The sequence below is a fragment of the Protopterus annectens genome, chromosome 6.part0, assembly GCF_019279795.1.
Source record: "Protopterus annectens isolate FY-2018-M chromosome 6.part0, PAN1.0, whole genome shotgun sequence".
Lineage (NCBI taxonomy): Eukaryota > Metazoa > Chordata > Ceratodontiformes > Protopteridae > Protopterus > Protopterus annectens.
The window spans coordinates 340573149-340587282 of NC_056737.1; the positions used below are offsets into that span (position 1 = coordinate 340573149).

The window sequence follows — 14134 nt, forward strand, 5'->3', positions numbered from 1 at the left end:
ACATATATATATATATATATATATATATATATATATATATATATATATATATACACATGCAATGCAATATAATCAAAAATCAGGAGTTGTAAGCAAATATACCATAGAAGGATAACCCAATCAGGTTGTATGAAGAGGGGTTAGACCCTAGGCCTTTACCAAGAGGGGAAGGAGGGAGGGAAACCTGTACTGCAGCTGTATTAGCACTCGAACATCTACATTTATGGTAGGTACAAAACTGTACTATGTTCATCGTGCATACAGCTGCAGTAATCACAGATGGGTAGAATCCCAAAGCTACGCACAGGGTGGTAGGCACTAGGTGGAACTGGGATGAGCCAGAATGCCCTGCAACACAGCAGTGGCAAAGCCTGCTCTAGTTTTGGAATATAAAGGCAGGTGGTAGTGTTTTGTGAAGGTATGCACAGAACTCCAAGTGGCTGCCTCCAAAATATCTTTGGTAGGAACTCCTCTGAGGAAGGCTGTAGAGGTAGCTGTGGCCCTGGAGTGGGATCCGATGCCTGCAGGGACAGACTTTCCATGATAGGAGTAACAAAACCGTATGCAGTGGCCTATCCATTTTGAAATTGTCTGTTTGGTAACTGGCTTCCCTTGAGCTCCTACAGCATAGGACACAAAAAGTTGTTCTGATTTCCTGAAGGGCTTTGTTCTGTCCAAATAATAACGTAGCTGTCTATGGATGTCTAAGGAGTGTAGCAGCTTTTCCCCTTTGTTTTGGGGATTGGGGTAAAAGGTACACAAGTGTATGGCTTGATTTAAAGCTACCCTGGATACCACTTTAGGCATAAATGACTGATTGGTTCGAAGGGAAACCCTGTCCTGATGGAAGATGAGAAAGGGTTGCACAGCCATGAGGGCTTGTAGTTCCGAAACCCTACGAGCTGAGGTAATGGCCAGAAGGAAAGCTGTCTTCCAGGACAAATATTGCAAATCTGTTGAGGCAGCTGGTTCAAAGGGAGGCAATGTTAATTTTTCTAGAATGTAATTAAGATCCCAGGCTGGTATTGGTTGTTTCCTTGGTGGTCTTATATTCTTAGCCCCTCTGAGGAACTGTCTTAAGAGTGGGTGAGAGAATAAGGGTGGATCCGTGTTGAATTCTGCAGAAATGGCTGAGGCATGGATTTTTATGGAGGAAAATGAAAGTCCACTGTTCAGCAGCTCAGCTAGATACTGTAATACTGGAGGCAAATTCAGTTTTCTAGGGTCCTGGCCTTTTTTCTCATTCCAAGAGCAAAACAGTTTCCATTTTGCAGAGTAAGCCTTTCTAGTAGATGGCCTTCTGGCCTCCAAAATGACATCCTGCACCTCTTTGGAGAGTAGGGTCTGTTGTGGTGTTAAGGAATTTTCCATGCAGCGAGATTGAGTGTTTTCAGCTGACTGTGAAGAGTTTTGTAGCTGTGCTGAGTCAGCAGAAGAGGCATTAGAGGTAGGGGCCAGGGAGGAGTATGTGCTAGGCTCCTCAGGAGTGGGTACCAGTGTTGCCTTGGCCAGTCTGGAGCAATCAGTATCATCTTCGGTCTGTCTGCTCTTGCTTTCAATAGCACCTTGGGCAGAAGAGGCAGAGGTGGGAAAGCGTAAACTGTCCATGCTGTCCAACTGAATGAAAGGGCGTCCACTCCCCATGCCTTTGGATGAAAGGTCCTTGAACAAAACTTTTCCAATTGATGACTCCTGTGGGAGGCGAAGAGATCTATGTCTGGCCTCCCCCACGCTTGGATTATCTTTGTAAACACTTGAGGATGCAACTTCCATTCGTGTGGATCTGTCATACTTCTGCTTAGATTGTCTGCCAGCATGTTTTCAAAGCCTGGCAAGTACTGTGCTTGAAGTTCGATTTGCCATTCCAGAGCCAAGTTCCAAAGTGTCATGGCTAGTCTGCACAGGGGGTATGAATGTGTTCCTCCTTGTTTGTTTATGTACTACATTACTGTGGTGTTGTCTGTTCTTATCAATAATTGTCCTGGATGCAGGAGGTCTTTGAAAGCTGTAATTGCATTTATCACTGCTAGCATTTCTTTTTGATTGATGTGAAGGTGCTTTTCCTTTTGTGACCATTTGCCCTGAATGCACCGGTCTGTCATGTGCGCCCCCCAGGCGTAATCTGAGGCGTCTGTTGTGATGACTTGATTTGCTTGAGGCTTGCAGAATGGTAGACCTGTGTTTGTTTGACATGCTTGGGCCCACCATAGAAATTCCTGTTGCAAACATGGAATTATTGGTATTATTGTTTCCAAACTGTGGCTGTGTTGAGACCATAGGTTTTTTAGGTACCATTGAAGTTTCCTCATATGCACCTTTGCACATGGGATTAAAAGAATGCAAGATGCCATGAAGCCCAGAGCCTGCAGGATTTTCCTTGCAGTAAGCCTGGTACATTTTGCTAGTATTTTGAAGTACTGAGTTAGTTGCCCTTGTTTTTCTGGCGTAAGGTAGGCCATCTGGGTGTTTGTGTCCAAGTTGGCACCCAGGAAAGTTATTTTCTGAGATGGTGTTAGCCTGGATTTTTCTTTGTTGATTGTGTATCCCAGAGACTGCAGTAACCGTGTTACATAAGCCAGATGTTCCAGAAGTATGTGCTTGCTGTCCGCTTGGATCAGGCAGTCGTCCAAATAAGGGTAAATTTGTATCCCTTGAAGTCTGCAGTAGGCAATTACTGATGCCAGGCATTTCGTGAATACTCTGGGTGCAGTAGATAAGCCAAAGGGCAATGCAGAGAATTGATAGTGGATTGAACCTGCAAGAAATCTGAGGTATCTTCTGCAACTTTGTCTGATTGGGACATGCAGGTATGCCTCCTTGAGGTCCAATGTTACCAGCCAAAACTCCTTGCCCAGCATGGGAAGAAGCTGCTGTAATGTGAGCATCTTGAATTTTGGAACAAGTAAGAATGTGTTTAGGATGGATAAGTCCAAAATGGGTCTCCAGTCGGTTCCTTTCCTTGGTACCAGAAATAGTCTGGAATAAAAACCTTGACCTTGTTCGTGAGTAGGTACCTCTTGAATAGCTTTCATGTCTATGAGCTTTGAAATTTGTAGTTGTGCCTCTGCCCTTTGATTGTGTGGCAGGTTTGGCATGCCTCTCATTTTTGGAAGAGTGTGAAAATGAAATCTGTAGCCTCTGTTTATAACATCCAGGATCCATTTGTCTGTTGTGACAATATGCCAATTTCTTGTAAATAATGCCAGCTTTCCTCCCAAGGGTGCTGCCAGCTGAGACTTGCTTGGCATGGAAAGGAGGAAGTCATTGGGTTTGTTTCCTGTATTGTTGTGCACTGTCTTCGCCACCTCTTGGTGCTGGAGTTTACCATTGCCTGCCTCTATATGATCCTTGTGATTGTCTTCTGCCCCTTGTGCGCCTGTATCTACCCCTTTGGGGCTTGTCCGTGGCTGGAAAGGACCAGTTTTTAGAAGGCCAATTTCTGCTAAAACGTGGTGGTTGAACCTGTAGAAAAGCTTTGACAGTTTGCATAGATTTGGCTTTTTCTTCCATTTTCCATAATATCTCCTCAGCATTGGTACCAAATAGCACATCCTTTTGTAAAGGAGCATCTAGAAGTTTAGCTTTCACATGATCAGGCAAGATTTGTTCCCTAAGCCAGGCATGTCGACGAATGACTGATCCTATAACAGCAGCTCTACTTGAGGCCTCTAGGGCATCATAGCCATATTGTAAGGTGTGTTTACCCACTTGTTCTGCACTATGCATCATATCCTGCATCTCCTTCAAATCTGGTTGTTCAGGTTGAGACATTTTATTTCTTAATTGTGATAACAGAAACTGCTGATATTTAAGCATATGAAACTGACAATTTAAAGCCCTCATGGCTAGGGTGGCCGAGGTATAAACCTTTTTTCCCCACCTTTCTAAGGACCTTGACTCTCTTTTGGAAGGTAGTGGATTCTTAGCAGTAGAGGCCTTCATTCCCTTGGGGCCTTGAGAAATGGTTTCAGGGTCAGCATTATGGCTTTTGTAAAGAAATTGGTGAGAGTTAGGAACTCTGTAGAACCTATCAGGCTTGACTGGGGCAGGAGGCAGGGAATCCGGATTAAGGCAAGCCTCCGAATAAACATCATCAAGTATGTCCAAGACAGGAGGTATCACCATAGGTCTGTGTTGAGGTAACAAAAGGAATTCCCCAAGTCTTTTCTTGGAATCAGAAAAGTCTTGGCCTTCCCAATGGAAGTGTTCCCTCAAGATGTGCAAGGTTTCCCCAAAAGAAAAATCCTCAGGAGGAGATACAGAAGGAATGGACTGCTCTGCATCAGAATCTTCAAAAGGGGAGTAAGAGTGTTCCTCTACATCAGAATGTTCTGAAAAAATGGAGCCCTGATCAGAAGAGGGAGAATCTTCCTCCACTCTGGGTCTCTTGTCTGGAGGGGGTTGGGAACCCCTGATAAGAGTAATTAAATCCTCAGCCATTTTAAGCATCTGCTTTTTAGGCATGGGGCCTGGAGATGGGCCCTGTGCAACAGGCCTCTTGGGATGCCTGGCTGATTTGGACTTAGTGAAGGCCTTAATGGAAAAGGAGGATGAGGGTCTAAAGACACCATGGGTGGAAGTGGACCTGTCCACATTAGGAGGCTCAACGCTCACAGTGGCTTCGGTGGTTGTAGTCTGGGTATGGGCCGAAGTACCTGCGGTCTCGGTTACAGAAGACACCGCCAAAGAAGTGTCGTCGGTAGTCAGGGACTGCATAGGCGTCTCGCTGAGAACCGACCACGTGTAGCCAGTTTTGGCGTGGTGTCGGTGGGGACTGCGGCCCTCGCGTGTCGGTCCTTGTCCTTGCATTTTTTGGACAAAACGGTAGTCGGACTCTCCGATGACATTTTATAATCAAAGGCTGTACCAAAAAAGTGTTGGGCGAACTCCGCCCGACGCTTAATAGTGCATTTATTGAAAGTAGCGCAAAAGCGACAGCCCGAGACGTAGTGGTCTGGGGCCTAAACAAGGTATGCAGAGGGAATGGAAATCCTTATGCGGTATTTGCTTCCCACAAGAAATACAATTGTTAACTTTTTCTGACATCAGTCTGAGGCAAGAAAAGTTTCCCCAACGGGGTACTTAGCTTTAATGAAGACTTCAGTTTCCAATTTTTCGTAAATTCAGGAGCTGGCCGACCAGCACTTGCGAACTGCTTCTGCTTCGGGCACCGCGCGGCAAAAAAGACTGAAGAAAATGGCGTCGGCTGTGTCTTATATACACCTGCCTCACTGACGTCAGGAAAGAAAGCGACAACAACCGACGCCGGACCTAGACTTTGGAATTCGGCCGACCGAGGACCCGCCTGACGGCAGAGAACCCATCTGTGATTACTGCAGCTGTATGCACGATGAACATCTTTACTGTATAAAAAAACAATATTGAGTGTAACCAAGACTTCATCAGAATACAAAAAAATCATATCAATGCAATGCTCACATTTAAATACTTCCTCTGTCATTTAAGTTCACACATCTCAAGTAAATCATCCCAAGTTCCCCCTCTGCTACTCACTGCGACAGTATCTAACCCAAAAATAAAAGCTTGAATAGGAAATTTCAATAAATGTCTAAACAAAGCATTAGAATCCAACAGATTAAATGCTCAAACATCACCAGGTTTGAATGATGGACTATCACTGGCTAGTTACGATCATATATGTAACATTTTTTCTGGCTTGTGTGAAGTTTGTCTTTTTTAAGAACATGTTTCTTTAACAAACTTATTTTGTAGACTCGTACTTGATGCAAATGACTTTGTAAATGGGGGCTTTGTTTGGTCTTAATCATTCGACTGGGAGAGGAAGTATTTAAATGAAGGTAATTTAGTTCCATCCACAGCTATCCTTCCCTTCCTTAGTGACTACAATCAGATTTCAATCTCCACATGTGCTCAGGCATGTGCATGCACACATACACACAGGTTCATAGGTAAGTCCTAGGCAGTCTGCAGACCATTTGAAGCCTAGCCAAAAACCCTATTCAAAAGTTCCCTCTAGATTCAAGGAGGCCAAAAACAAGATGGACTTGGAAAATTTAGTCTGCTCATACATTTATCTAGTTTTACTCCCCCCCCCCCCCCAACACAAATACATAGACCAAGGAATCAGTCACTCTCCATCTGTAGACAGTCACCTCACACCGCAGACATCACTTAACTATGTACACCTAAAATGTTTGCTTCTTAATTTACATATCTGTCTCCCAAAATAAAAGTAGACCCAGTTATAGTCCTACAAAACCATATCTGTTAAACAGAAATATTAACATTCAGTCCACAATACGTAACACATATAGTAAAAAATACACTATACCACTTAAAAAACAGGAATGATGGGCTAACTTAAATACCCTTTACATCACCATGTTACCCAGAAACACTCACTAAAAACCACACATCTCAACTGACCCTGATTTTCAAGGATGACCCTGATTTTGAGTTAAATTTTAGCTTTGTTGCTCCTTAATCCCTCCTATGGAGAAAAGTAGTGAAATATACTTAAATGATGACAATGATTAGTGTTGGACTCTTTTCTTCAGCAAATGCTATTAAAGTCGACATTCTCTTAATCAGTCAGTGTCTAAAATTAATACTAATATTTCAAAAGTGGCCCTGATTATTTCTGGATTTGTCCCCGATTCTACTGAGATTCATCTCTGATTGGTTTAGAGCTGTGCTAACCACCACACAAAAAAAAAAAACACACTCACAAATTAAGACATTAATCCCTATTTCCACTTACCTCTCCGAGGCAGGTTTGCCAGCAGCTGTGCCCAGGGACACGTCAACTCAAACCAAAAAATACTCCAGTGGTCTTTTGTACAGTCCTCTTATCTTCCATATCCTCCACAATATCTGAGCCAGTCTGGACAAGTCTTTTGAACTATTCTTACCAGGGCACTTAAAACCGTAGATCTTTTAAAAGTTATTCTTACAAAGACAGTTAAGAAAAAAAAAAAACTAATCAGATCCCTTCTTTGGCTGAAATGGACCTTGTAGATTGCAGTTTACGGTGATCTCTGTAAAACCAGGTAGTGCTGAAACAAGCTATGTGAAATGTTGGCTTGTTTCAGCACTACCAGACCTGTTTGAAAACAGGCACGACGTCTGTGCTGAGAAGTACCATCTGGAAAGTCATTTTCTGTTTGATTAACATCAATGGCTTTAGAATCTTAGAAAAGGTTTAGGTTCCTGCGATTCAAGCAATTTTTGCAGAAAGCCAGAAAATCAGGTTACTACAAATTTAAACGTGACAGACATTTGAAATCTTGGGCATCAACTGCTTAGAAGAAAAAAAACCTTAGTTCTGCATAACCTTTAATGCCTTACCTATTACTTATGAACATAATAAGACTGCATTATGATCTCATTCAACTCAGCAGAACTAAACCTTTCCCCTGTATATAATACAATCTAAAATACTACCATACTCCCTCAAAAAATATGCAGAAATTAGGCACCAACACACTTTCTGCCTAGTAAACCAAATACAAAAAATGCATTATTAAATACATTAGTACATATAAATAGAAAAATATACCTGAACTGGTTTCAGTTGCTTAAATAATTTGGAATCGTGTGTTTTGAAGTTCATTTTGGAATACCAGACCTGCAATGCAGTCAGTTTTTGCTGGAAGACAAAGTAAAAAATGAAATAAATAAAAGCACATTACAGAAGTTTTCAAAGAACAGGCAAAGGAGGGACAAGTACTTGGCAATGCTGAATGTTAATCAACTGCATCAATATGACGTTAGGAAGGGAAGAGAATAAGTGATTACGAGCACGCATCAGATAAGGTAGTCTTTAATAATGGCCACTCTAAAGCACATGGACTGTATGAGTTTCAATAGTCAAAAACAGGACAGATATAGGAATCTACTTAAAATAAAAAAGTACTTAACTTTAAAATCAAAATTAGTACATTACAATCACAGAAGTGTATTATAAACTAAATTACAATAGCACAAATAAATATCAAGCCTAACTCTCAACTGTCCAGATTTTTGCTTCATATTTTTGGTCTACTCTTAATAAAAGTTGTGGTTTTCTGGGAAGTCATTGAGGATTAAAATCACTTAAATAATAAGACATTTCAGTTTCGGACAACTTGCATTTTTGGAAGAATGTGAATACAAAGCCTATTATTTTAGCAATGTTCAAAGCGTGTAAGAGCAATATTTAAAATTTGATCCTGATTTTGGGCCTTTGTCTCCCCATTTTTGGCTTTGTCCAAATTTGCTAAGAGGTTGAGAGATACTATTACGAAGGCATCAGAGCACACTATGTACAGACTTAATTCATTAGCACAAATGCTACAGTTTAAAAAAAAATGCAAGCTATGAACCAACGTAACATGTCAACACACAGCTACTGCTTACATATCTTAGAAAATACACAGCACTTCAGACCAATTTACTTTTACAATCTCAAATTAGAATCATGTGGCATTATTCTCAACATAAAATAGATTTTAATTCTTTGTTTATACATGCATTTTTAACAAAAGTATTGGGCTGCATGTATCCCAACTACATGTGACCTGTTCACAAGCAGGCACTATTACAGACGTTTACTAACTCTGCTATCTTGCAGTCCATTTGCACTTGACTGAAATGTTTGTCATTAGAATATTACGAGGTGGTATCTGTACAACAGAACTTCTGCACAGAGGTTTATTTAATTACAACATTTATTGACTAATTTATCAGAAGATTAGAACATTTTCAGATATGAACCAGTAAACAGGGACATGGAAATAGTCTATAAAGAATGAAGAATTTAGTGGAGTCAGGCAAGCAATACATCTTTGGATGGCTGGAGGAAAACCCAGTAATCATAAAAAAAGTGGACAGAGGGAAAACAAATCTGAAAGACAAATTGGAGATCAGAACAAACGTTATACCCTGGAGTTGTAAATTACCAGCGCTAACTGCTGTCTGTTTAAAGGACGAGCAATTAATAGATTCAGGAGGAAGACAAGGTGATCCTGGACAGCAAACAATGAAAATACATTCTGGAGGTCTGGAGACTACTGAGCAAAAATTTCACAAGGGAGGGGTTGACCCAGGGCAATAAGCAAGGAACTCTTAATTGAGGAAAGTTATGAAATAATGGAGCGGAGATCCACAGAGGGCAAAACATAGGCCCATCTCTTTCTTCTAAAGGACTGCTACAGCCCATGATTAGTTGTCACCACCCCTAAGATGAGCAAGCACATCCGCCCTGCCAGCTTCAAGTGCCAGAGCTGTCAATCAAACTCGCGTCACTTAGGCCACAGTCACAGCTTTATCCCTCTATGCCACCAGGCTGGCTTTTGTAGCATAACTTTGACAGTAACAGTATGACAAACGTCCAGAATATTATTCCAAGTGTTTACATAATAAAGTCCAATATGTCACTGCACAAGTCAACCTTAAAAGCTGGTCTTGCAATTGCTGAGAAAGTTAGTTTCATGTCTGTAGCCACGTTTTGGAGTGGAAATGTGTAAAAACATTGCAACCATTACTAAGGCAATCTCTCAAAGATGGCACTTTAAGAATGATGTAAATATTTAGAAAATTTACAAGGAAATGCTGAGCTAATTACATACAAACTCCAAGTCTGCCAGAACTGTTTTTGTAATATTCTGATGAAAAAAACTGCAATAGCCATCTTAAACAGTCTATAAAGTATATAGTGTCACTGTGAAATTTCACCTTGAAATGTGATGTCACAGTCACTGGGTAACACAGTATAGTAGTTGGTATAGCTGCCTCAAAAAGCTTAGTTCTCCTGTTCAGTCCCCTGCTAGAATACCTCTTTTTTAATTTCTCCAAGTCTTTTGGGTTTCTAATACGGTGACGGGAATGGACTCCATTCCTAAGTCAAAGTTTGACTAAAGTTCATGAAATTAGTATTGTTTCAGTCTTTGATGTTAGCCAGAAGTCCTCTTCTCAGCACCCGTAATGTGCCCAGTAATGACTCCTCCTGCAGTTTATACAGAGTTGCATACATCAGTAACATATCGAAAGTTATGATTGTAAATTCTTTACAAGACCCGTTGCTTCTACTACAATTGGAACCGTCTGGGTATCCTTATAGGATCATAGGAAGTTACTAGGCTACTGCCCCTGAGGCCGTTATAAGCCTAGCCAACAATTTAGCCCATGTTCTGACAAGTCAGCATCTGATGCTCCTGTCCAGCAGGGGCATAGGTGGAATCCCAGCATTTATATCACATTATTGAAAGATGAAAATAGCGAACGCTATTTCATCAAACCTAAAATATCTAAACGACATAATATCGAACATTCAGAACAGCAAATATTTTCCTTGGGGAAAACATTTGCTATTCCGAAACACATACACACAACACAAGCACACCTAAAAAAACATCAATACACACACATACACTTATAATCCTACAACTAACCCTACACTAAACTATACAGACACTACTATCTATCCACTTAGCTTAACCCAAACCCTAAGGTCCGTCACTATTGCACACTCACCTAACCCGCGCCCTAACCCTAACTCACTTAACCTGCCCCTAACCCTAATTCACCTAACCCCGCACCCTAACCCTAAATCACTTAACCCGCCCCTAATCCTAACTCACCTAACCTGCACCCTAATCCTAACAACCACACTATCGCACACTTACCTGAACCCGACCCGTAAATTGCCACCACATCACTGAAAATAGCAAAGCCACAGAACCGGCCAACTGAATTATTTCCCTGGGAAAGAATTCGATGTTCTGCAGCTTCGCTATTTTTAGCATTCACTCAAAACCGGTCGCTATTAGAACATTTGAAGTTTTAAAACTTCGATGTTCTGATATAGATCCGAATCCCAGGGGTGTATTTTCTGTTCCCCATTCAGTTATCTAGGTTGGGCTTAAAAAGGGGTAATGAGGTACTCTACTTGATGTGGAGAGGGAGTCTCTTCTGCAGAAGGGGGAGTCTCTGGGACATAAATCTGTCCCGCCAGCAAGTCCTATTGATGTCACAGACCAGGTTGAGGTTGCACGTGCAGGTTACTTGAGTGGGGCTTGACTTGCGAATATGCAGCAGTCCCATCAAGGCAGGGTCTGGGACTGCTTTGTATGCCAGACAGAGGTCACTTCTGAGGAGTCTGTATGAGAGCGAGTAGAGGGACAGAGCTTTTAGCCTATCTGTGTAGGGTAGATGCTTGATGCCCTGGATTCTGCTGATGAGGAACCTCCGAGGTCTCTGCTGCTGCTGCATATGCTTTGTGAGGTACATGCCGAAAGGGGCACTGTGGCCAATATTTGGTCTTATAAGGAAAGAATACAGAGATGTTATGACCTCTTTGTCCCTGGATGAGATACTCTTACTAATGAGGTGGGCCATGTAAAAAGCGTCTTTCACATTGCACTTGTTTCTGCCTGCAAATCCTGGTATTTTATGACTGTGTGCCTGTACGCAAGACACAAAGTCACTGGGTGTAGTAATTTCAATGATCAATGCTACTTTTGTCTTCTTTTCATGGACTACTATATCTGGTTTTCTCACATTTTTGAATGAATTGTTGTTAATGGGTGATCCCACGTAATATCAACTTCATAGTTTTCTGCAATGCTTTGTGGCTCATGTTTCCAGTGTTTTTCAGCTACTTCAATATTATAATCCTTGCACAATTCCCACTGCAACAGTCTTGCCACATTATTATGCCTTTCAGTATGTAGTCCTTCTGTTATTATATCACAACCAGCAACAAGATGTGCGACGGTTTCCAATTCTGGTTTAAAAAACCTGCATTTGTCTGCATCTCTCACATGTTCAATGGACTTTGTAAAGCAAAGTATACATAATCCACTACCTTGGCCCACCAATATTAACCTTTCATCTTATGGTTTAAATTCACCACTCCTTAACCATTCCTGCATTTGATCCTGATCAACATCAGGTTGTTCCAACAGTTTTCTATTCTTGCAACTATATGCATTTTCCACATTTCTTCTCATCTGATCCTTCACCTTCTATTCCTTCTTTTGTTTGTTGGCACATTCAGTTTCTGCCTGATTTACATCTGCTTCTGGTATGATTTCCATTCCTGCTTGATCCTGATATGCTTCTGCTGAAGCAGGGAAGTCATCTTAGAGTTATTCTCCTCATATTTTAAAATGTTTGGGTCTTGTGAGGTCAGCAGATATGTATGCAGTCCCATGACTGCAGATGTATACAGTTAATCAATTTCAAGGAGGCTACCTTCTTCAGAACAGGGAGTATATGATATTGGTATACACTGATTTTTATAAATCATTGATGAGCATGAAGCATCTTTCTTGTTTTCCTGTCCAAGGAAGAGCAAAATAATTTATAGCTTGGACTTTGTTCCTAAATGTCAATGCTGTTTTCAGTATTAATTTTAGTCTAACATATTCCTTACTAAGTTTCATTCGCATCTGTTCATGCTTTATTGTTGATCTTTTATCAGTTCCCAAATATTTATACAATCCCTCTTGCTCAAGTTCTTTTGCATCACATTCCTGCCCCAAGCTGATGCTTTCTAGGTGCTGTGGCTTTCCTGCTTTAAAGGTTACTTTTGCACAGTTATCAAGACCAAATGACATTCTTATATCATCTGAAAAAGTTCTGACCACTTGCAGTTGGGCCTTCAATTCCTCATCTGACGAGCCATAAGGTTTTAAATCATCTACAAAAAGATACGTCTTTACACTTTGCTGTTTTCTGGGAGCCAAATTGTAGACATGACCTAATCTGTTAAGTGGACAGCTTAATGGGTTAAGGGCAAGACAAAAGAGTAGCAGCGACAGTCACCCTGCAATATCCCCATTTGAATTTTTATCCCTCGAATAATAATTTGTCCTTTATTATGACTTAACTGCAAAGTGGTTTGCCACTGTTTCATGGTCGCTGTAATGTAATCAGTGTTTTCTTCTAAATGACTATAAACTCTGATGGCACAGATTCCAGTGTATAGTTTATATGTCATCAGAAGGCAAGTTATGGTCTATAGGTTTAGGACAGCTTGCAGGTTAACTCTTAAGTAGTACTGTTTTTCCTGTTGTTAACCAGACTGGTGTCTGTTCTGGGTGTGCATATAAATAATTCTTACTCGTGGCTAAATCTTTATGTAAAGATTTTAATAATTCTAGCCAGAAGTTAGGTACTGCATCTGAGCCTGGGGTTTTCCAATTAGGAGCTTTTTCTTAACTTTGCTTCAATCTGTCTGTCCATTACTTCATCCCATTTCATATCTTGTACATTTGAACTTCTTATTATTTTACTTCTTCTACAAGTTTACCATCTTTATTGTGTTCCACGGGCTCTTCATAGAGATTTCTCCAAACTGTATCTATTCTTTTTTTTTGGTGTTTCAATTCCTTTTGCCTTGTTTCCCCAATTCTCTATAAAACTTTTTTCAGGCACCAATAAACTGTTTATTTTGTACTTTTCCTTTATATTTATCTGCATATCTTCTACATTTTTCTGCCTGCGCTCATAGTTTTAGTTCATTATTTGCGATGGTGCACGAAAGATCCTGATCTGTTCTGATACTGCGCATTGCTTTTATCATGTCTTTCTTTGAGTATTTTTGTTGATTTGTTCCCTCTTCCTTCCAACAGTGACACTTCTTGTCTTAACTGCTTTATAGCTTTCTCTATTCAATACTTCCATGATGGTATTTGATTTCTCCCCTTCCTTTCCTACTCTGTGTTTTTGTGGTAAGACTGTTATTAATTTAACTGCACAGTAATATATTCTATTGACTTTGGTTATATCGCATGTCTATGGACAGTTCAGTACTACGTTCATTTGTTTTATCAAACTTCTAACTTTTTGTGTTTTATTGACTGTCTGTAGTCTCTTTCATTGATCTTAATTTGTATGCCCATCTCGATTAAATCAAGCAACTTTTCTACTCTTCTCTTAGATCATTTTCTTCTAATCTGAAGGCACAGTCTTTGTTCTCCACTTCCTGTAGGCATTCTATAGAAGGTTCCAGAATATCTTCCTGTGCCACATTCTCTTTAGTTTCATCCTGCATCATCCATTGCTCTTTCATATGGGAACTCCTTGGCCTATCACTCCACAACACTGACTGCATCAGAGTTGCCACAGTTTCCTGTTCCTTCCCTTGCTGTGCAACTCCAATCTGACA

At 40.7% G+C, this 14134-nt stretch overlaps 1 protein-coding gene across 1 annotated transcript in view; it reads right to left on the bottom strand.

The window, feature by feature from the left end:
* LOC122804309 (galactocerebrosidase-like) overlaps positions 1-14134 on the bottom strand; it is a 503531-nt gene that overhangs the window by 131601 nt on the left and 357796 nt on the right. Inside the window, exon 12 of the mRNA XM_044074100.1 lies at positions 7541-7630. Coding sequence (XP_043930035.1) covers positions 7541-7630 — 90 coding nt within the window. The remainder of the gene's footprint in view (positions 1-7540; positions 7631-14134) is intronic.